This window comes from Mesocricetus auratus, unplaced genomic scaffold (genome assembly GCF_017639785.1).
Source record: "Mesocricetus auratus isolate SY011 unplaced genomic scaffold, BCM_Maur_2.0 Super-Scaffold_2245, whole genome shotgun sequence".
Classification (NCBI taxonomy): domain Eukaryota; kingdom Metazoa; phylum Chordata; class Mammalia; order Rodentia; family Cricetidae; genus Mesocricetus; species Mesocricetus auratus.
In genome coordinates this window covers 29,152,369-29,178,291 of record NW_024429180.1, presented here as the reverse complement: position 1 = coordinate 29,178,291, position 25,923 = coordinate 29,152,369, and the positions used below count along the sequence as shown (strand labels likewise).

Genomic DNA, 25,923 nt, shown 5'->3' with positions numbered 1-25,923 from the left:
AAAATTGATAGAATATAGACCAATTTCTCTTCGTTTTTCATTACACTACTTACTGCTATGTCAAGATTTTACTGTCTGTGGAGTATTGGTATTTCTGGCTCAAAATACCTGAACTTCTTATTTTAAATCATAATCTTCCAGCACACAATAGTTATGACTTAGGAGAGATTACTGAAGAGTTACTGTTGGATATTCTGTAGCTATTGCCTAAGCGGCTTAAATCAGAACTCAACATCCTCTTTTGAATAGGGACCTACTTTGACTTAATTTAAAAATATATTTCCCATAAAATGAGGCCTTTGAGAAAGGATTGCAATGAAGCACCACTCCTGCGATAAAACAGCACCTTTGCTAACCTGTGGCTTGCTGCTTTGTGGGATCTTAATATCTATTTTTGGTGCCTGGAATGATTTCACAATTGGTATACTGTGCTTAGCCAAAGATTGTATCTTATAATTCACAGAAGATAATGTACTGTCTTCCTTGACTGAAGCAATTGCCTTTCTCATTCATGGAAAATTTTAAGAGCTTTTCAAGTTCTCTTGTGGTAATCTTAATGGAAAATGTTTTGCTTTGTTTTGTTTTGTTTTTCAATGGAACGATCAGTCATGTGTATGTTAAAACAGAAAAACCTTAAAAACAAATCAATAAAACCAATACCTTCACTTTAGGGTTCCCATGCTTTAATTTGTTACTTCCAATGGACATGCCACAAGAAATTTCTACTAGTCTATTTTTAACCATGCAGTTAATTTGCTGATATCAAATGACAAATTCACACACAGTACAGCATATTTCATTCTGCAAAATTGGCTTTGAAGATGATTTATCGTGAATTATAAAAGTTTAAGAAGTTTAGGATAATTAGTCCGAAGAAATTGCAAAAGATCCAAATTCAAAGATAGGTCTTTCTATTGTAGTTCGTCACCCATATTCCTGATATTTTATACAAATCTACTTGTAGATGCTTTGGTCAATCCAGAAGAAATACTAAGTTATTCCTATGTTACATTTCGAAACTATTTTTATTATGTTTGTAAATCTTAGAAAAATTTTAAATCTAGTTTGACAAATCAAGATGAAATAAAAGAATAAAATAATTCTAATTCTATGTCCATTTGGTAAGAAGTTGGAATGTAGTGACCAGCATACCATAACATCATCCCTTCTCTTTCTCTTCTAAACTTTCTTATAGGTTGACAATGGTTCTTTGTACATATTTAGATCTTATCAATTTTAGGTATAATCTTAAAAGGAAAACATAGCATATCAACTCAAAGAATTCATTAAACTACTAGAGGATAATGTATAAATAACTTTCAAACAATTCAATTATGTTTGCAATAAGAAAACACCAGTGTCATGATTTTACAGTAGATCAAGTACTTTAATATGTTGAATATATCTACAAACTAAAATTCTGGGATAAAAGGGTAATTATTTTCTGGACATACTAAGCACTGTGTATAAAATGTGGATTTGTTAATTAAAAAACAGATGATAATTAAATGAACAATTCAGATAAGCAATAGATGATTTTATTTATGTATGTATCATATAAGGAACATCACAATTTTGCTGTAACTAAACAAATATTTCACTGTCAACCTAGAATTCAAATTTAACTGGCAATATTGTGTAATATTTTTAATCATAAGATTAATTACAAATGTGAAGTAATATAAATTGATAGGATATTCTACAGCAAGATCAGAGCAGGCTAACCTGAAAGCAGGTAGTAGACAGTTCTTGAAGTTGCTTCTAGTGATTGCTCATATAACTCTTGTGATGTAATTGTTCTCCTTGACTTGGGAAGTCCTCCCTTTATCTCACTCTACTGAAATAATTGAAAGACCAGGTTGTAGCAGCAGTTTTCTTTCCGTGTTCAGCATATTCAACGATGGGCATATATGGCCCCTGGGAAAGTTACTCTAGTCTTCTGGTGCCTTATGATTTTTATCTGGCAATGCTGACATCATCTTACTACCATATGGGCATCTGTGTTTACCAGTGATTAGTTTTTATCTGTGTCAGTCTACTAGCAGATTCACGTCAAAATAGCAGTAAAATAGTTGAAATGTTACAGAAAAATAGTGCAGTTTCTTCCAATATTTAAAGTTGTTTCAAAGCTTTGCATCATCTAATTCATTATAAATTGTTATAAATTCATGGACATACAGATGAAATAAGATATGTGGTTTTTAGTCTATAAAAATTTCCTTTCCCTGTGTTCTTGTGATATATGGTTATGTTTAGTTTAAGAAATATAAAATTTACCTTCTTATTAGCTACTTTGATCCATATGCTGTTTATTTTTTAATAGATACTGATTACAACTGTCTTTCACTTTTGGCACACTCAAGTTATTTTAAACAAAAAGATGAATAACATTTTCACTTCTATAATATTACACAAATATTCTTGAATGCTGTTACACTAAAGGCATTTTAAATCAATCCCATGACAACACCTATGGATATGATCCTCCGCAAAACCCAGCAAGTAAGTTGAAATTACCCCACCTAAACACTAGGAGGAGCATTACCTCTACAGATATTTCTTTGAGACTAATACATGAATACTTTGACCTAAAAAGAGTCTCGAAAGAAAAATATTAATGGCTTTTTCATTGAAAATGTCAATAATCAAACAAGTTTATTCTGTTGTAATTAAATAATTCCCCAAATTAATAAATTTAAAACTGTGTAGAAATGGGATAATTCCTGTTATCAGCAACACTTTAACTACATTAACTCTTTTAAAAGAAATATTAATAGAGCAGAATATGAAGTGGATAATTAATATCATGGTAAGTTCTTTAAACTCACAATAATTGTTTCCTTTTTAGAATGCCAATTAATAAGCATTTTAACTTATATTTTCATTTGTCTTTAATAAATTGTGGTTGTTTTAGAACTTCCTTCAGAAAGACAGAATACAAAAAAAATTTAAAGGTAAAGTTCAAAATGGTCCCATGATTTTCTTACATTGTACGTATGCAATATACATTTCAAAGTCACCATCGTAGTATTTTCAGCCTAATTTTTGTCCAACAGTTAATTTATACATTTTGTGTTTTCTATATCATTTACTAGCTATTGAAATTGGCTAAATACATCAATATGATATGTAAGTTGATGTATATTCCTATATATCACATCTCAATCTTTCCAATGTTATCTGTATGTGTATTTACAGGGATGACCATTTGGTATTGGATAACCAATTACTGTACTTTCCCCTGTGTTAGAATATTTCCTTTTCTCATCATTCTTCAGTTCTCTATCATTGCTCCAACCCAATGACCGTCTGACTGACTTAGTTCTGATCTCTTGAAATTATTAAAATTACTCCCGAAAATTCATTACTCCCCAAACCCAAAAAGTGATTAAATCATAATCTGAGTCTTCCTCTCATAGTCTATGATTTATTTACTGGATACAATAATAAGCCACACAGTCAGAAAATACTTCTATTTCTTTCTTCTCCTTCATCTCTTTTAGCCAAGTACACATTATTATGACATCCCCATCATTCAAGATTTGGTGTCAATTTGTCTTTCAACAATTTTTATATAATACACATATACACATACATACACACACTATATGTACATGTATTTAAATTGTTAATGTGAGCAATTTATTGAACATCTATTGAGTTAAAATTCAACCTAATTTTATAGACACAGACACAGATTGTAGTAACTCCATTTGGAATTTTGGAACAAAAGTTCTCAAGACAATGATAGTAGTTCACCATACTAGCATAAGCCACAAATACACAAAATTTTCAGTGCTTGACAAATTACCCATTGTCTTTATAACAGTTGGAATCTTCCACATTTTGTATATATACATGGGCACATGCACACACACACACACACACACACACATAATTATACAAGCTCTCCCACCCAGGCACACACACATAAACACATACACCTACACAAAGGCACATTCACATAGACAAAAACCCACATGCATCCACCTGCACTCCCGCATATGCAAGCACATGGATATATGCATATTCAGACAATTAGAGAATTTCTATTTTTACCTTATTTCTATAAAATACAACTTCATTTACAGATGAAGTTACTCCCTCCTCACTCAATACTTTATCTATAGTAAAATGGTATTTCTGAATATTTATCATTAGCAATTCTAGTTCAATGGTGTTACTATCGTAATAAACCAAGTTTATTTTTATGACTTACAGGGTTTGCTTTATATTCATCTCACAGTCATACAAGAAACATGCCACAGATATCTCAAAGTCATATCATGGTTTTCAGAGATGAGTTTAGATTATGAAGTCATGTACTACACTGTTAACTTGAGTCTTGGTTTTAATGTCACCTCAATCTAACATAGCATCTGACACACACTAGCTATACTATGAATATTTGCAGAATGAATAAAATCATAAACAACTGAATGAATTTTAAGAAGATAGAATAAAAGATGCTAAGATATATCAATATGACTTCATTCTGTTTACATTGTGACAGTGGCCAGCAACGACACCCAACAGCTAGAGTACGTGACTCTCTTATGATCACCTGTCTTTAAATATTGCTGAACTTGAAATTGGCTTCTAATAGCAAACTAAAATGGGGTTGATACAGTATAGTATGAAAATGTATTTAACACACATGTAGTCTCAAAAATGCCTTCCAGAATGAATAACAACTCATAATTCTTCCAAGTAAATTCAGAGGTGCATGAAGGCAAAGACTTTACAAATTAAAAGTAAATTGTCATTTTGCACATGATTAACCAAGAAAAAGAAATTTTAAAGATAAAACAGATGCAAAAAATAACAATTTTTGATTCACAATTGGACAAAATTAAGGCTTAGTCTTAAATCAGATGTAACAGTCTAGTCCTGATATGATCTTATGTTTGGTTTTGACAACTTTTATAGTAGGAAAGTTATTTCTTTGATATACTTATATTTTTAAATGTCCTTATCTTTTGTGATTGTGTTACTGAATTCAGTTCTCCAGGAAATCTGATTTTCTGCTACTTGGAAATGAGAAAATATGCTTTCCTGGGGTAAGAAGCAAAAATATTTAGTATGCTAAACTCTGAACACACATACCTCATTTGTGGATCAGTTGGCCGAGTGTGCTTCAGGAGTTATCTGTGCTAGGTACCCGGAGACACACCCATTTGCCTACCAACCTTACCAATTACTCATTGTTAATCTTGCCTTCAGTATTCTACCAAGAGTTCAGTAATTAATGATTTTATTTATGAATTCAGAAGGAAGTTTGGAAAACGTTATCTTACTTAAATATCTTTAATTAAGACAATGATCAATTCATTTTATGATGCTACAAATCTGGATATAATTGTGTCTTCATTTAAAATATACTGAAATGCAACAGGTGTGTCCATCACATACACAACATTTGGCTACACTGTTGTAAAGAAAATAATATTTTCATTAAAATGACAGGAAAAGAAAAGAATCACATATATCTAAATTTTTAAACTTCGTGTTTTAGAAAAAATAAAACATGAAACAAACTGACATAGTACAATATTAACAGAAATAGCTCTCACACACTCTACAAATTATAAATATTTCATTGATTAATTTAGATCCAGTGTTGGAGTTGTACTTATTAATGGCAGCAGTTTTTTTTGAAGATTGCTAAAATTCTAAATAACATATATTTTTGCTATGTATTTTATAATATATTACTGCAAATGTTTACTTTTTTAATAAAACTGCAATTAAAATATCACTTTAACAAATTCACAATGAATCTCAAATTCTAGTCAAAATCCAATGCAGGGTTTCAAAAGATGGCTTATTGGGTAAAGAACTTGTTGTGCATAAAGCCAGATGATGCCACACACATCTGGAAATCCAATACCCCTAGCATAGGCATATCAAACAACACAAAGGCTTCCCCTCACATAAGGTAAAAGATGAAAACAAGACCAGGTTACCTCCTGAATTTCACATGCTGGTTATGACATATGCATGCTTACATACATCAGGGCTCTTAACTACACACACACACACACATACACACACACACACACATTCAATTTTCATATGACTATATTTGTTTCTTTTATTTTTGATACTGAAAAATGAAAGCAAATTACTTATCGCTTATCGAGGTTTCTAGGGTCACAACTACTTCTGTGAACTGATTTAAAAAATAAAGTACGCATGTCTTGCTTTTCTTGGAAGAACTGTTTCATGACAATCAACAAAAATGTGAATTTCTTTAGTAGTATTCACAAATATATTATAAATAGTAAATTCCTCTTTTATTATCACACATGGAATTATTTCCAAGCATTTTGCAAAACTATTTTAGCAATAAACACAAACACAATAGTACGCATGTCCCGTGGAAACTATAGTTTTTGTAATTTGTATTAATTTTCTATTCAAAGATCTATTTATCAACCCTGCTCTTCCCAAACATACATACTGATGTACATTCGTTGCTTCAATAAGAATGAGACAAAATATGGAAGGATGAAACCACACTACACAGCTTTAAAAACCTAGGAGTTAGAAGAAGCTAGTGTATCATTTTAAAAGAGAAAGCAGTGATAACATTATCTTCTGTATGCTACTGATGTGAAAGAATTTAAGGGGGATAAAAGAAAGAAGGAATAAAATAAGAAAAGAAGAAAATTGGGGTTAGAATAAGGGATAAAAGGAAGGAATGAGCAAGAAAATCAACGGTGGGAATCCCTAATTCTGGATATTAAAAATAGTAAATTGAAAAGATTGAGAAGAAAATCAGCCTGGTGGTACAATTTTTTCATGGGAAGGAATATTATCAGAACAAACTACCACTTCATTATTGGATTTAAAAGCCTCTACCAGAAGCTAATACTTGGTACTGCTACCTAAGGCAACATCTAGGGAGCAAATCAAAGCTATTTTCTTTCCGTTAAATACTCACAGATAACTTATTATCTTCATGTACATAGATGAGTACACTTCTAAACTCCTGAGAGAAGATTATTTTTCAGTGGATGAAGATCAATACAAAGACATGTAATATGCAGAGAACAACAGACTGAGAAAGCTAAATTCAAAATGTAGCATATGGTTCATCTCTTCTCCCCAGTGCTCAGGGACCATTGAGAACAGGAAGAAGAATTGTTTCTAAAAGCCCAAGATAAAGATATTTACAGTAAATTAGGTGGCAGATCATTGAACACAACATCTCACATTATCTGTGACTCCATGCATAATATCTGGAAAAGATAAAATCAATCAAAATGTTAATGTGGGTGGGGTAAGGGACCTTGAAGTTACACTATGGACTGTGGGACTATTGGAAATTAATAGTAGCTGGGAGATGGAGAATTTGTTTTCTTCATGGATTAGACTTCCTGAGACACCAATGATACTCTAGAAGATGGTTCTACATCTGCCTTTGTATAAGCAGCACTAAATGGACACTGTGGGATAAAAAAATAAGACAAAAAAGAAGACTGTGGAGAAGAATAGGTAAGGAGTTGGAGGGAACAGAATGTATAGCAAATTTAATTAAATTACTATATATATAAGTATATATACATATGCATGTGTGTATATATACATATGGAAATTTGCAAGCAAAAGACAAAAACAAAGTGGGAAAGAATAACAGAAAGGAGAATAGAATGATTCTATATGATGTCAACTAGGCAAGATTCAAAGAAATTGGACATTATCTTCATATTTAATTCCTTGCATGGCTCAAGGAAGCAGAATATTCCTAAGTGATGGGCCTTCCCAACATCTGACTATAGAATTCAAGACAACGTCCCAAAAGCACCTTTTCCTTCCATACAATATACTAATATCAAAGCTCCTGTAAGCCGAAGGTCATCAAGGAACAGCAATCAAGGAACACCTGCCAGACCCAATTTCTCATTCTCTTTCTCTCCCTGCAACTTAGAGATTAGATGCATACTCCCATTTTCTGCCCCAGAGTCACATCTACTTGACACACATCCATGTTACCAGCCATGGTGTTCATGGTCTAAACCTCTGAAATAGTGAGCAGCTGCCAAATAAATACCTTGGCCATGGTGTTCAGTCACAGAAATAGAATATTAGCTAAGATGGATATCTGTGTAAAGGTATATCACATTGTAGAATATAAGATAGATGAAAGTTTCTCACCACAAGACTCCAGGAAAACAAAGGAAAAAGAGGTCAGATCCACTCTCCTAATAGTCTTTTCAAGAGCATGCCTCTAGTTACCTCAAATTTTCTCACTGTTCTCATTATAATACTAACAATCCTTTAACATGATGAATTTTGAGGTGTGTTTCAGATCCTTACTATAGCACAGGCAAGAATCTGCAGTTTCTAATCTTACTTACAAAAAATGAAGAATGAGATAAAATGTTAAATATAGTGGGGCAACAACTCAAAAGTATACATTGAGAAATAAAGAAGAATATTTGACATCCTTGCAATTCTTATGTATGTGTAAGTTGATATGTGTTTAGGAGTAGTAAGGAAATGTATTATAATTGTCTTCCCAAAATATTTAACTAGATATAGATGTTAATGTTAATTTCTTTGAAAATTATTACTATGTAAATAACATAGATATCAATGTCTTTAACATAAAGGCCAACCAGGTGTTGGTGGTGCATGCCTTTAATCCCAGCACTTGGGAGGCAGAGGCGGGCAGATCTCTGTGATTTGGAGGCCAGCCTGGACTACAGAACAATTTCTAGGACAATCTCCATAGCAATACAGAGAAACCCTGTCTCAAAACACCAGTAATAATACTAATAATAACAATAATAATAATAGTAATAAAACAAAATAAAATAAAGACCATTATATTTGAAAATTAGAGATGCTTCTATATATAATTACTAGTAATAAATCACATTCTGAAGTTCATGTTCTTTACTTCTTAGAAAATCATACCTTTTCAAAAAGTGTAAAAGTCCAGAAAAAGGAGTCCACAGAGTACAAGGAAAACTACTGAGATATAAGGGGAGTTGACAGCTATTGACTAGGATGTCAATGTCTATCCACCACACTGATTTCTCAAAGTTAATTAAGAAAAGGTAACTAGACAAAAACATAAGGGGAGTATAGCATCATACTCTTCTACTACAGTTTAGATTTAGTTTGATCATTCTAATATTTCCAGTGTATTTCTATGCTCTAGCACTAACAAAGAGATTGTAGTTTTAATCTTAGTGGGGGTCAAGTGAATCTTTGACTCCCATGGCTACTCACTGCTGACCTGAATTGTCTAATCCCCCAGCAGTGATGAATCAAGACTGATTCTACCATGAAACCCTGTTTCTTCTTGTTTAAAGACATGTTACTGTTCATCATTCTCCTGGGTAAAATACCCATCTGAAATAGAATATTTAAGGTTTCACTGGCATCTATTTTTCTTACAGCTATCAGTTTGTTTAAAAGTAAAAAATAAAAACTTCTTATGACCACTTTAAGTAGGATTGAAATGTGCACCTTTACGTAGCACAAACTTTAAGTAGGATTGAAATGTGTACCTCCTCTATCCATTCACACTTGGCATCTGGCCCAGTTCATTGGTATAGTACTAAAAGTCAATTTGTGCATAGAATCCCATAGTGTGTAAAGATATAGCCAAGGACAATTTAGCTATCTCCTACTTTAAGACTTGATAAAATGCCCCTGTTCTCTCTCTCTCTCTCCTCTCTTTCTTATAGGAAAACTCAAATATGGGTTCTGTCATGGGTAGACTTAGGAGAACTTGTAGGAAAAACTGAGAAAAATGCCTGGCAAGTGAAAAAGACAACTTATCAATTTATTTGGCTAAATCAATTCATCAACTATCAGTAGCATTCGAGTTTCTTTTGTATCAATTTTCTTCTCTGAAATTACAAGCTTAGTGACCTGAAGAAATTACAGATGAATGAGTTGGGGTCTGCTCTGAAAATGTAAGTAATCCAGACTCTCTTGACAAATAAATAACTATAAATAAAATAATAAATATTAAGAATGATTATTTATAGCAAAAACCTACAAAGCATTCATGTTGTTTAGCATAAACCACATTTTTTCTAAAATTTATATTTAAGTGAACATTGAAAATTAAGCTTAACTTTGCTTCAAATGTATCTGTAGCAATGTATCATTGCTTGTAGAAGGGAAAAGACAGGTATTGTCTATATGCAAAATATTGCTATAGAGTAGTAATGAAATTGATATTTTACTGCATATCTTTGTATTAATTGACTTCTCAGGTCACCCTGACTGACCACAGTGACATAATTCTATGACAAAGAAAATATAAAATTACTATCCTCTTGTTTGGTAGTTAATATATCCTAAAAGCTGCCTTTCACTTCTGGATGAATATTTTTAAATTTCTAATTCAATTAGTTAAGTAGAAAATTACCCACATGTTCATCCATTTCTAAAACCCAGTGATTAAACTCACTGCCCTCTGTCAGCCTGTGTGTGATTCTAAAGGATTTCATTATTCTAGTAAAAGAGAAGTGGTTGAAAACTCTTAGGCATATCCAAGTCCTTCACCTGGAAATTCATACCCTACTCCTGCTATAAAGATATTTGTACAGAATGCATTGGCTAAACTACAGAGAGCTGCTACAGCTGTGTGTGCCCAACATATTTAAGGTGTGCCTCTCTGTGTTGATTTTAACTCATACTAAAGGACAGGAACATCTAAACACTTGCATACAAGGTGATAAAAAATTACCGCAGAAAGTCTCAGCTTAGTGCTAATGAAAGAGTTGTTTTAAGCTCTACTTACTCACATCAACTCCATGCAATTCCTGGCAAATGTGGTTCAATGGAACAACCTAAAGTCATCAGATGATAGAATGAGGATGCCAAGAAATCCACAGAGAATAAATGATTGTCTAGCTCTAGCAGAGTTAATCTGAGGAAAGCTTTTGAGTTCATCGTCTATAGATGTTTGAAGTAAAAAAAAAATGGACTTACCAACCAAACACACAACTTGAAAATTACAACATTTAGTTTGCTTAGATTCCAGTAAATTTCATGGAACAAAGGGACGCCTCTGCAGTAAGAGGTGACATAAGTGCACCTATTAATAGTCACTAGTGAAAAAGGAGCCTCATCAGAGGCCTGCATAGGCAGTGGCGTGGTTCAGGTGGGAACGACAGAGAGAAGAAAGAACTTACACAGATATCTCTGCCTAGACTGAGAGGCAACTCAAAATTGTGGAAGTAAGTTCACATGAAAGCTGGAGTACCAGGAGAGAGCTTGTTAAGAAAGCCTGTCTGAGCTTGTGACCTCCTCAAGATAGTGCTATATCACAGAAATGCCAGAGGCACGGCAATGTCTGAAGCAGAAGGGTCTAAATAGCTAGAGATTCATGGAAACGTTGCTTTAACTCCATTTCCTCCTCTAGCTAACAAATGTGAAGCAGTTTTGAGAGCAGGGGAGATTTTTTCTTGACTGTGTGTGCTGTTTATTTGGTTGCTGCTGTACCTTTACTGGTTTAGATGTCCTCTTGTTATGGTTACTCACTATTTCCTTTCATTAAAGAAAAAAGAATTTGAGAACCATAGCAAGACATCTCTAATGCCCCTGCCTAGGAACCTGCGTGGGCTCCCACTATCATGAAAAAAAATTAAACAAAACAGAAATCATTTTCATTGCTCTGAAAGGGGCATTGTAATTTTAACTTTCGTCAACAGGGCACTGAAGGTGTTTTGTTTGTTTACATGTATGTTTGTTTTCAAATATGACTCAAGAAACAATGCAGTCTTAGCCTGTGGTTTCCTTTACAGTCAAAGGAAGATCTCCCTCTATAGGGATTCCTTGGGTTTGACAATGATTTCTAAAATCAGGTGTAGCTTTTTGGTGATGTGGTGTGTAGACCAAATACATTTCTTTCAACCTAGTCATGCCAAACCAAAGTATCCTAAACTCAAAACATAAAAGGAAATTTATGAAAGAAGTATCTCCTTTCTTCAGATGAACTTTAATCACATTCAATCCTTCTTCATTTGGATTTTTTGTGAAGACGTCTTTAGAAGATAGCATTCCACTGGAATATATATATACATATATATACATATATATATATGTTTTCATTATATGTCATTAACAATACCTAAATTAACTCTATTACATCAATTTTAACTACTTATATTGTAACCTATTTGCCACCAGAGTATATTCCAACAAATATTTCCTTTAAATTATATTTGCACATGTTAAAATCTCCTCAATGGCTCATAAAATAGAGTATCATGATTTAAAGGTCAACATATCAAGTACACCACACTTCATATATTTCAATGCATCTGGCAATGTAAACAGCAATTACAACCAACTGTCCCTTGCTTGCAGAACACAGTGGCCATTTAAATAAGTTTCAGCACACAACTCAACCAAAAAGGCTCCAAGCTATGAAGACCAGAAGAGGACTCACCCGAGTTGGGGTCCGAGTTGCCATCTGCTTCGGTCCTCTTGTCCGGAGAGGCCTGGTCGTAGAATTCGTCCTGTGGCTGAACCAGAGGAAGAGGGTGTGAGATCAGGGTTCCACTACCCACCGGCTCGTGGTCTCCCAGACCACTGTCACTGCAGCTTTCCTGGGAGCCATCCGGGAGGTGAAAGGTAACGCGGCGCTGAGACTACAAAGAAGACCACAGGACATGCAGTTAACACTAGCTTCTCTCTGGCAGGATGTTCATGCTTTGTAGAACACATATTCAAACAGTACATCAAATGACACAGTATAAAACCAAAGTACGCATGTCTAGGAACAGAGTAAAGAGTGCCTGTTCATCACTTGCATTTAATAGATAGTATCCAACTGGCAAATTACCAAAATAAATGTCTGTCTTTAATAATTTAAGGACATAAAACAAATATAAAGTCTTGAATATGGAAGAAAAACAAAGGACTATACTTATGAGAAAAATTACTGAAATTTCCCCAGAAATATACCGACTCATTTACTTCATGGAACTGAATAAATAATTTATTAATTCAACATTTCAAATTTGTTTTTTAATTAGATTCTTTGTTTCTGGACACTTTCAGGGCGGTATTTCATTCAGTGCAGTTCCTGTGCAATTGCTATCACATAGGCTGACTTTTGAATTTTCCCTTAAAGTTATGAAGTATAATAATACAAATAACAATGTAGCATAAAAATAAAATAGTTTATATTTTATCAAAGCTAGTTCTTGAGCAGTTAATTAAAATTGCCAATACAAAATTGATGGACATTGAAAGAAATAATATTATTAAAAACTTGAAAAGAAGTAGAGAGGAAGGGATTAATGAGTTATTTTCCTCACTGTCTCAGGCATTACTACTATCCTTTTTCAAAAGGTATTTCTGTAGAAATACTTAGAAAATGCTCTGGCATCTATTGTACTATATCAATGCAAGATATGAGCTTAGGAGTGCTATAGTTACTTCAGTGAATGCCAGTGTTTTAGTACAACAAAAGTATGCATCCTAGCATAGACAAGAGATCAGTTTTTATGTTCAATGCATTTTTCAGGTTTAATTCAAGAAATATAAGAATATGTACAGCTATGTGGGAGAGAAAATTTAAGCTGCAGGGAATTACATATTTTACTAAATGAGTACTATTGTACTAAAAGAAATTTTTATTTTTTTCACAACCAGTATTATACTACACATGACTACATTTACTGAAATTAAATAGCATTAATAATACATAGAAACAAACAAAATTTAAATATGCAGTACATAATATAACCATCTCCTAGCATCTAATACTTGTTTATTCAATAGATAATTTGCAGAATGTATTCAAAGAAACAGGAATGCGGTTAGAAGTAAAATTCTGGAAGCAGGTGCAAAGCAACTCTATAAAATGCTTTTATAGACTGACAATAGAACACAGCCTATTTTCTATGAGTCACTGGTTCAAATCCAGCTAAAAGTCATCCTGGAGAAAAGCTGATACCACTTTATTGCTGTTCAATGGCCTATGTGAAATGAGTTGATAGTTCAGTACATTTTTAATGAACTGACACCAACATCCCATAAACTATAATCATAAAAAGTACTAATTGTGTCTCATGTAGCACATTTCCCCTTTACACACTACTCTTGGGTAATCATCATTCCTCTTCCAAAGGTTCTTATATATGCCTAGGTAAGTGCTACACAAAAGCAAGACAGACACAGATAGAAGCATCTGACATGCATCTGACCTTCTAAAACAAAGGTTATCTTAAAGTATATACTGTTGTGTTTCCTCTCACTTGAAGTTTAACTGTCAAGGAAACAGTGCTCATCAGTTCATAATTCCGTTTGTTCAAAATCCACTATCATCTTTTCATAACGAAGTGAGTATTAAGGGCATTGAACCCATAGACATGATTGCTAACAGTAGTTCTTAAGGTATTTGCCCAAGAGAAAAGACCACTGGTGTCATCTCTGACTGATTCCCTCTTACTTATTTGTAAACTGATTTTTAAAAATGAGCTAAGCACAAGACAAAGGTAAAGAAACAAATCACGCTATCATCTGACAACCAAATGTTTCATACACATTAAGTTTACATTTAATAGATGATAAGGCTACATTTTTTGACATTTGAAAGAAAATCATTATGTTGCTTTAATTATACTATTTTCCCCAGTGAAATGTTCCTCAAAATATACACCAACAATTATCTCTGATTTCTACAGTTCCCACATATGGATATTTGTATATTTATTTATAGAGCATATAGTGTATGTTGGAAATATAATAACACCGAATAACAAATAAACATTTTCTTCTAAAACTATTACATTACACTGATATTTTCATTTTTTAAACTTTTTACATTACATTTGATATTTTTTAATGGTACAAATGATGAGAAAAATTCAAATTAATTTTTCATTTTCAATGAGATATTATAAATTAGGATGATGAAATAATTCATATTTCTTAACTAATCTAACCCAAAGATGCTTAAAATTTATCATCAGATTGGTGCAATATTTTTCAGTCTATGGAGGGAGAGGATGCAGATGCACATTCACTTAATATTGGTAAGTGGATATAAGAGGTTGAAGAAAATGATCAAACATATATATCCATTTTTAATTTGCTACTGGAATAATCATTGTAAGAATGAACCATCGAGTCAGATGCCAGGAGAGGATCTGATACATTTCAACACAAGGAAATAGAGAACAATGGTGTGTCATGAGAAGAAGTTGTGTTTGTTGTTAAATATTCAGCAGCAAGTATTGACTGTGCTGAAGTAGAGCAGGTGGCCATAGATCCTTTAACTCTGAGTTAGACTTTACGTTCTGGGTCAGTGAGATGTACTTTGTCTCTGGTGAGAAAAGATGAGAAAATATTGCCTGTCCAATAGGTACTCTGTAAGGTCAGAATTAATCAAAGCAAAAGCTCCCCTTTAATAGAATTCAAGTTGTATATACATGCTGTACCAAAAGTACTTGAAATTGCTTATCCTCTCAGATACATTAATATATATTATTAATATATATATATTTCTGTCAACATGTAGTTAGTTTTCACAAGGTTCTATTTCATTCCCTAGAAGTAAACAATACAGTTTTAATTTAAAACAAAAACAAGTGATGCCCAGAATTTAGCTTTTGTCACAGATGTTGCTTCAGACCCTGCTGCTCAAGTAAAGCTTCCTCTAAGCTGAGGCTCCACAGGTGAAAACGGGGCACAGGAACAGTGCAGACTGCACATGTCTTTGCAGAACACACTTCGAGAGAGTTTCATAGCCTCAATTCTATTGCAATATATTATATGCACTTGGTTATTTATCCTAGAAAGATATAGGTCAAATCGATAAATCTTCAGAGAGGGTTGGGCAAATACTTTTAAGAGAATGACTAGTTTATGATTTCAAATGTGCCCAATATCAAGAATAATGAGTTATTTTAAAAGATAGAATTCAAAAGTATTCCTTCTGTGATGATAAAGTAGATGCTTTTAAGCACAAAATTCTTTTATATTGGTTCATTTAATTTACAACTGGTAAGTTGAACTAAGTTTCTACTCTCTGTTGGAAGTACTATCATAAAACAGGTACAGATATGAGAAATTTAGGCCTGTTCTTAATCTGCGAATATTTAAGATTTTAATATACTTTTACAATCCATTTTATTTTTTCTTAAAAAATAAGATAAAGTGATTGTCTTAACTGCTGGGAAACTATAGTGAAATTTGCATTATATAATGTCATTGAAAAAGATTTTACCACTATTAATCTATTCATTGAGCAATTAATTAGTGAGTACCTACTATCTGCTAGAACATATTCTCATTGCTAAGGATGGCATGGTGAAAAAAACAAACTGGACCTCACAGGTTTGTATCATATTATAAAAGACCAATTTCTTTACTCTACTCTCTTTTTTTGCATTTAGATTTTTTTATCATTTTTTATTTAATTTTAAATAGCTTGTTTTACATGTCAATCCCAGTTCCCGCTCCCTCCCCTCTTCCCGCACTCTATGTGGAAGGATTTGACTCTACTCTCTTATCAGCACTTAGATTGCATTAGTGCACAACCTGTACACATTTTAAAAATGGAATCCCATTCTAATTCTTGAAAACTATGCAGACATGAGCAAAATCGTTCCATGAATAGGAGACATTCACTGTATTTTTTTAGAAGCAGTTTGTCCTTTAATGAGAACAATCAGGGGTGTATTCATAAACAGTAATCCATGCAGGGAAAATGGAGGGGGACATTTTCTGAGTATTTTGTACCCAAATAGTACACATTTGTTTCCAGACTTAGATTTACATCCATTGAGAATTGATGACAACAATCATACATATGAGATAACTGGGTGTTAAAGAAGGCTAGTTTGTTGCAAGCCTGAAAAAATTCTTGACATGACATTGAACAACTTTTGAAAGTAGGAGTTAGAGAGATGATGAGAAGATCAAAGAACAGCCAACAGTATTAGAGGAGTGTAGACACTGGATATATTATGAACTTACAATTGAAATGCACCGAGTCCACGTGAGTGAACTAAACTTGATTGAGTCAATGTAAGTTCAACAGATCATCTGGGCATTCTTTAGTCCACCAGCAGACATTAGCCTCATGAAGACCCAGCAATGAGACTTGTGCTACCACCATATGGTGTCATGGACTCTTTTCTTTCTTCAGCATTTAGACTTTTCAGTATTTGATAAAAAGGGAAATACTCAGTTTATATTTGGCAAAAGTGTGTAACAACTTCAGTAACTAAAGATGAGTGTAGATGATTCAGCAAGTTTAAAACAAATTTTGATATCTAAATTTACCTAGCTTAATCAGGGAAAAAACAAGAGTGCTTCTGATGGCTAGTCATTTAACGTCATATTGATAGACAATATGAGGTGATTACCTACATTGTATTAGCTGTCCTCTTAATCGATTTGCTACATTCAGCTATTCAGTGTTTCATTTTGAGACAAAACTGGCACCTTTTCTTTCAAACTTACTCCACAATTAGATGTTTCATTTTTAAACTTTTAAAATGCATGCTAGATACTCTTACTAACTTAAAGGCGATCTGTTTAAAATGTAAATGCATTACTGTAAAATGAGTTACTGGAAGGAAGGACATACGTATTTTATAGTCATTAACATGTTTTAGATACCTTTTAAGATACTTTCTGATAGAGGCCTTAATGTAAATGGCCTATAGCAGCATTTTAACTATACATTAAATTTTATTTCCATTAGATTTTAGTCTAATGAGAGAAACTTATGTGAAGTTTCTCCTCAAAAATATTTTGTATATTTGAGAAACCCAGAAATCTTATTATTTGAATTGTTTGGGTGTGTGGGTTCAGAGTTTGAATTCAAATATTTGAAACAAATACAAAACAAATAAAATATTTCTTTTACATAGTTTCCCTTGTGGGATGCTATTGAATAGAAAAAGTTAAACTGATTTCACCTCTGGGTTGGGGAAAATGCTCCCTCAGGATCAAGACCAAGAGAAAAGATTAAATGCCACATTGTATGTTGTGCTGTTTCTTATATTCTTCAGTTCTTGCTATCTGAAATGCCTTTAACCTATTTCTCACAGTTAAATGTTGCCCAATAAGGATGTTGAATTTTATCAGAGCATTCAAAATATGAAACGACTGCATTAAACCAGAGCAGCTGTTCCTGAATCTACAAGCAGAATTTCTGCATCTATAAATTATATGTACAGAAATGTGGAAAAACAACTCAGCAAGAGTCCTTTCCAATTTCATTTTCTAGTATAAACAAACCCATGTGACAAAGTAGGCTACCCTCATCATATTTACAAAATCAGCATACAAGATAATTACACCAATTTAATTAGAAATTATACTAAATTAGAACTGTTATTAAAGTAAATGTATATAACTCACTAGCAGAAGTGTGGAATTAAGGACTTGGGAGAGGTTCTTTCGTTGGGTAAGGATAGATTACTAATATACATAGGTCTGAGCTGTCAATACTTAAAACAGAGTTTGAGTTTGACAATTGTCTCACATTTAAAATCTCTTATCAGCTAACCACTGTAAAATAAACCAGAGACAACAGGAATTTTTGAAGAATTTATCTTGTTAGTAGTTATCAATGGAAAGCAAAATTGTAACTCCATTGTAGAGCACATATCTAAGAACAAAGTATTTTTTTACAACATAGCTCCAACCTACATTTTAAGTCATGTCAAACTATGGAAGCAACATAGAGGAATTTAAGCAAAGACATCTAAATAAACACATATACACACTGTTTTATTCTTCCCTGTGAGTTCAGAATAGTATCAATATCATATTTATATACTAAGAGTAAAAACTACAAGCTCAAGGTATTTTAAGACATACCATATTAGGGAAAGAAATACAAAGAGAGGCATAGAAGATATGATCCCTGTTCAAAGCCTCCAAAAAGTACCATTAACTCAGATTAATGTTGTCCAGAAGGTCTTACAAATGATTATTTCTGATTAAATGTGGGATCTTGTTATCCAGTTGAAAATCATATTTCAATTTGATTTGATTAAATATTTCATATGTTTGTAGTAGAAAGAACTTCAAGACTCTTTTAGAATCATTGAAGACATGGAAGATTCCTTGCTGCATATCTATCTAATATGATGTGTATCTGAAATTGTCTGACCCTGGATGACAAGTAACCCTAAGCTACTGCCCATGATCTATTTGGAAAACGGAAAATTGCAATGTGAAATATTGCTATAGCACACTTGGTTAGCCAGCCTCTGAATCAAAGGTGTAGCTACTGATTTATCTGAATAGCTAATGATTTAAGCCAGTATCAAAGAGAAGAACCAGTGAACTTAATCCTGCTCATCACACGATTGTGTGTGTAGGTATTAATTCTCATAGAAATAAAAGTTAGTCAGGCACAATGAAGAAAATATAAATAAGATCCAAATATAAAAATTATGCATAGCCGTGCGTCAGTGCCTGAGCCAGGTCGTCTGTGGCTCACACCTTTAATCCCAGCACTTGGGAGGCAGTGGCAGGCGGATCTCTGTGAGTTTGGGGCCAGCCTGGTCTACAGAGCGAGTTGCAGGACAACCTCCAAAGCAATACAGAGAAACCCTGTCTCGAAAATCCAAAAAACAAAAATGTACGTAGATAGAATCATGGGAGTGACGCTATTCAATAAATATTTAATGTTTTTCCAGGTACCCCTGAAAGTGTTCTCCTAATCATTCACAGAATTGAGCAGGCATAAGAACAGAGAAAGATATGGGAGTGCTTTCATTGTGAAGGCCAACGGCAAAAAACCCCAAAAACATTTATTCCTGCACAATTAGAATGTCATCTGACCCTGGATTCATTAATACGTGATAAAAACTGATAGATGAAGAACTGTAGATGAATGATGTGAATGATGTTAGGACCATTTAGATAGGTAAGGAAATGATACGTGGGCTGGGAGAAAGATAAAGAGATACAGATAAGCAATGAATCAACACTACATGCTACATGCTAGCATTAATAAGGGACTATGATACACGTCACTTAAAACTTTTTATTTGTTTCTGGATTTTTTAGAAGGGTTTGTCTATGTATCAGCCCTGGCTGTCTTGAAATTCACTCTGTAGACCAGAATGGTCTCAAATTCACAGAGATCATCCTTCTTCTGCCTCCTCAGCATCCGGATTAAAGGCATGATCAACCCTGCCTTTAAAATAATACTATTCCAAAATCTTGTCTTTGGAAAGACAAGCATTTCTTATTTTTGCATTTATTAATTATATTAATAAAATATTGATCAATTTTTAATAATTTTAAGAACCCGTATCATATTTATAGATTTTGATTTAAATTAAGAATATAGAATTTCCCCAATTAGTCATGGTGCATACCTTTGTGCTTGTAAATAAATATATGATATGCTACAAAAGTTACAATCAAACACTAACAAAGACAAAAGGAGGTGGGAGGGAGAACTTTTATTGCACTGTAAATTGAAATATAAAAAAATAAATAGATACAATTTTGAAAAGGAAGGAGGGAGAGGGTCATGCTCTCTTGAATGGTGAAAATCGGGTCATGCAGCTTGAAAGCAGCATGTAGTAGGTCCCGGGCTTTCTAAGGACTCTGCAACTGGATTTACCATAGCCTGTGTTTGTCAGTGTATTTTCCCCTTTTCATATATGAATAAATCCTGATGACCCCTTAAACAGACAGACGTGAATTTCTCACTACAGTAGTCCTCTTCTCCATTCATAGATCCTGATTGATCAACCTCAGTCTTTTTTCAGTTTATATGGAGGAATATTCTTGTTGGACCATCAAGTTAGCTGTAATGCTGAGGGGTGAATAGGAGTAGATGAATGGTTACTGACTTCACAAGAGGTTTAGATTTGCAGAAATCTGATAAAACCTCTACAAGAAGTTTTACAACACTTTAGTGAACAATAACTTTGAATTAAGGAAATATTATATGTATATTTCTGAAAGTGTTATTAAATAGTGGCAGATGCAATGTAAAATACAAACGTTTTATAAGCTGGAGGAATTATGCTTTAAGTGTTGTGTGTTCTATAAATGTATCATATCACCAAGTCTGCTAGAATCAAAGCCCTTATGATGATCTTAAGAAGAAAGAAAAACTGGACAAGTTGAAATAAACATGACTAAGATTTTATATCTCTTTCCGCTTGGGTTCAAGCTGGACTTTATTTCAAATAAAAATAGAATCCCACTCCTATTGCAGACAGTCACTGTGACATTGAGCCTGATATTTGAAACAATAATCACTCCTACATCTCAGTGATAATCGCTTCTTGCCCTGTGACTTTTTAATCTTCCCTTTGAAAGCATTGCTGATTCACCAGTCTCAGTTACTTGTGGTCTGGGGATAATTTGTTTCCCTGAACATAAATATAGGGTTCAAACATGTTTTGAGATCTTCTGCGAGTAAAACCTTTAAATTTTAGTTGAGTCTGTATAATAACTAGCAATATTCAAGAAAATAAACACAGTTCTTACAGTCTACAACTTATGCTTTTACCCAAGCTATACTTATGCCTATACTCTCAGTCCTCATTAAAACCTGTCATTGTGCAGCATATGGACACCATTCCATAAATGACAACTGGGCACAGTGCAGAGATCCACAATTAATGGGAAGCCAGATTCCAGAAGATATAATTTATCTAGACTACTATTTTTGCACTTAAGGATCAGGGAACCTCATGGAAGAGGGGACTGAATAATTAAACTGCCTAAATAAGATTCAAATGAAGGCTATATCAATAAACATGAACATGGGAAAGAGAAATATCACAAGTGTACCATGGCTACACAAAAAGCTAAAGGCAACTAGTGGCTGCGTAGAGAGGGAGAATTAACATCTCTCAGGGGTACCTCAGCTACTTGGTTGTTAAATACAAAGTGGTGAGCCATGAAGCTGTATAATTCATGTATAACGAAGATAGATGCAGCAGGTTGTAACTATGTATTTGTGCATACATATATTAAATAATGATAATAAAAAGAGGTCATGCCTGGCAGTGGTGGCACACACCTCTAATCACAGTGCTGGGGAGGAAGAGGCGGGTGGATCTCTCTGAGGCCAACCTGGCCTTCAGAGTAAGTGCAAGGATAGGCTCCGAAGCTAGCCAGAGAAACCACGCTCTGAAAAACCAAAAGAAAAAAAATGAGGCCACCAAATTGAAATCTAGTTAAAGGGAACATGGGGGGTGTTGAGAAAAGAAAGAGAAGGAGGTAGTAAATAGAGAGAATGCTCACAAAAAATGTGCTTTAACGTGGACACAACAATATGGGAGCTTAAGATACAAGTCCTTCAGCAATGCTTTTGGAGACAATATAGTAAAAACTCACTTGAGCCTGAGATTCAACAATTATGTAACAAATGTCCTCTGTATTTTTCTAGAGTTGATTGTGAACTATACTTCAGAACCCATAATGTAAAGAAATATTTCTGCCACAAAGTAAAACTTATACTGCCTATAGGATATATAAGTTAGAAGCTTAGATCATCTTTTTCAGTCAAATTATTGTAGTCAACAATTGTAAATAGGTTATTTAAAGAGGGACATTACAGAATGTGTTCACTGGAGCAATAAGGACTATGTTGGTAAACATGTACTTTACAGTCAACCCCATAGCTATACTATAAATAATAAAAACTATTTTAAAAAGCAAAGCAGGTAAAGTCATAGATCCTGGTAGGAAATGCCAGCAGTTGTTTTGCTAAATGATAATGATGTGTCCATCAGATTTACTTTTAAGTAATTTTACTTACTTCCATACATTAATACTGTTGGCAGCTTTGGCCGGGGAGAATTTTACTTTGCAATGCTCCATGATAACTAAGACCTATCATTACTCAGAGTGCTGAGAAAAATTGACCGTCCAATGGTCATCTATAAGTGGAACACCCAAATCACACCCCCATACTCCGGAGACATCACAGAACAAAAGACAAAGAGAATGGATGAGCCAGAAAATGGGTAGTATAATCAGGAGTTCCGGATGCTTTCTGAGAATTTCTAGTAGGTGAGTTAGTGAGAAGCAAACCTTTTCTTTCATAGTGTATTTTCTTTCATAGTGTAGCATTGATAAGCTAACCAAGCTCCTATAATAGCCTTTTGCCCATGCATAATTATACATTGTAAGTAGCAGTTATTAAACAGATTGGAGAATAAAGTTATACATACACTAATTCAATATTATTTTGCATGTACATTTTTGATTATTCTGTTTTAAATTAAGCAAAATTCTCTGCATAACTATTTGTAGTAAAATTATGTAATCACAAATCTGTTGTAATATTTGATCATGCTTTCTTCTTATTTTCCTAATTAAAATGTTGCATACCCTAGAAGTCCTCCTTAAGGAAATCTTTACCTTTTGTTTGGGCTAAAATCAATTGTGCTGCCTTTACAGACATCTTTCAAATAGTTAGCTTCATGAAGATGGAATGCCATCTTTTACATAACAGGAAATAATTCTGATCTAGCCCAGATTTAGTCCTAGTCTGACAGACAGAAGAAGATGATGGCACTTTGGGAATTACAGAACCACCTTTCCTGGAATAGATCATATAGCTTAATGGCTGTAGAAGGTATCTTATATCAGCCTTCCTAGGCTGATAAAGCACACTGAGCATACAATGCAGACATCTTGCTTTATCGCTAACTTTCATAGATATGGAAATCTATGAGACTTGCGTCAGACCTGCAGCTTGGGTGATAACCAAACAAAGATGCCAGTGAATCAGTAATAGTTTCTAAGAGGCTGTGATAGAAAAAAAATGGTACTTTTAGTGCAAGGATATAATCTTCTAGCCCTATTCCTACTTAAATCTATACATTTAATTCCTTCTAAATGTTTCAGCGGTTATATTCTTTTTTTTTTTTTTTCGTTTTTCGAGACAGGGTTTCTCTGTAGCTTTGGAAGCCTCCAAAGCTCCTCCTGGAACTCATTTTGTAGACCAGGCTGGCCTCGAACTCACAGAGATCCGCCTGCCTCTGCCTCCCGAGTGCTGGGATTAAAGGTGTGCGCCACCAACGCAGGGTTATATTCTTAAAAGAGAGAATAGGTACACCTGGTGACAGAAGTGTATTTATAGCTGAATACTTAAATGTATTTTAATAAGATGTATTCTTTCCTTTTAATTGATTTTTTCTTTGTATTTTTGAAGATTTTTACCTAAATTAGAAATAAGCTTGCTTCACAAGTCAATCCCAGCTCCCTCACAGACCCCTCCTCCCCTGCCCCCCACCAACTCCCTTACTCCCCACCCAATCCCCACTCTGCTCCTCCATGGGCTATCTCCAAAGTCTGTCATCTCATCACTGGCAGGGCCTGGGCCCTCCCTCATGTGTCCAGGCTGAGAGAGCATTCCTCCATGTTGAATGGGCTCCTGAAGTCCATTTGTAAACCAGGGATTAACACAGATTTAGTACCCCGGGACCCATAAATTGCTGAGGCCTCCTCACTGACACCCAAATTTAGGCGGTCTGGATCAGTCCCATGCTGTCCTCTCAGCCATCAGTTTGGGGTCCATGAGCTCCGCATTGTTCAGGTCAGCAGTTTCTGTGAGTTACCGCAGCGTGGTATTGACCCCTTTGCTCATGACTCCTCCCTCTCTGCAACTGGGTTCCAGGAGTTCATTTCAGTGTTTAGCTGTGGGTGTCTGCCTCTGCTTCCCTCAGATGGAGGCTCTAGTAGGCATACACAGTAGTCATCAATCTCATTACCAGGGAAAGGGCATTTAAGGTAACATCTCCACCACTGCTTAGTTTGCCAGTTTGTGTCATCCTTGTAGGTCTCTGGAAATCTCACTAGTGCCAGATTTTTCCTCACACATATAATGACTCCCTCTATTATGGAATCTCTCATCCTGCTCTCCTCTATTCTTCCCCCGACTCAAACTTCCTCATCCCCCATGTCCTCCTCTCTGCTCCTCTTCTCCCCTCTCTTTTTCCCAGCTTCCTCTACCTTTCCCCCATGCTCCAAATCTGCTCAGGATTTCCTGTCCCATTCCCCTTCTCTAGGGTAGCAAGCCTTTTTTTTGAGACAGCGTTTCTCTGTGTAACAACCCTGGCTCTCCTGAAACTCACTCACTCAGTCGAACAGGCTGGCCTCAAACTCATAGAAGTTTGTCTGCCTCTGCCATCCTAAGTGCTGACATTAAAGGTGTGTGCCACCACTGCCCGATTGTATACTTAGTTATCAATTTCTATATAAAATTATAATTTAATATTTATTCTAATTGCATTACCTAGTTCCCAAATTATATCCAAGAGATTTACATATAAGGAAAATAGAAGGAAATCATTTATATTTCATTATTCCCGAAATAGATATCACTGATTTTACAGCATCAAAATGTCTGTAAAATCTGAATTAGGATGAATTATGATATAAAGTCATATGTCATATAACAATTGGGGTATATTATGAGAATTTGTTTTTAGGCAATTCTAGCCTCATTCAAACATATAACATGCTCATTATAAGTCAAGTTTGTGGGGCCTAAAACACCCATGGACTGTGTTAGACTCTCCTGCTTTCAGGTTATAATCTTGTACAACGTGTTTGTCTATTGAATATTGTGGGCATCTGTAGCACAATGGTAAGTATTAGTGCATCTAAACATAGAAAACTTACATTAAAATTATATGGAAAACAACATCATAGTCATAGGACACTTGAGTGAGTAGAGATTGTAGTTGGCTTTGAATGAGTCAAAACTAAATGACTAAGTGATTGTACACTGCTATCAACTCTAAAAACACTGAATATTTTATCTATGTCAAGTATATCAACATCTCTTTAGCAACAAATGTGCCTAAGCCCTATCCGTGATCAGGGTCAATAATATCACTGTCTACATCTTATCACCTTGGAAATCCTTCAGTGCCAGCAGCATCCATGGAGCTTTCAACTCTTGGGACAGCAAAGCCATAATCTGAG

General features: G+C 34.2%; 1 protein-coding gene across 6 annotated transcripts in view; it reads right to left on the bottom strand.

The window, feature by feature from the left end:
* The window catches only part of Pcdh9 (protocadherin 9), an 846,200-nt gene that overhangs the window by 283,286 nt on the left and 536,991 nt on the right, over positions 1-25,923 (bottom strand). For 3 of the 6 annotated variants that reach the window (XM_040753774.1, XM_005083639.4, XM_013123233.3), the window contains one exon: positions 12,425-12,626. In XM_040753774.1, coding sequence (XP_040609708.1) covers positions 12,425-12,626 — 202 coding nt within the window. The remainder of the gene's footprint in view (positions 1-12,424; positions 12,627-25,923) is intronic. The other 3 variants (XM_040753857.1, XM_013123234.3, XM_013123235.3) reach the window with 1 other exon arrangement.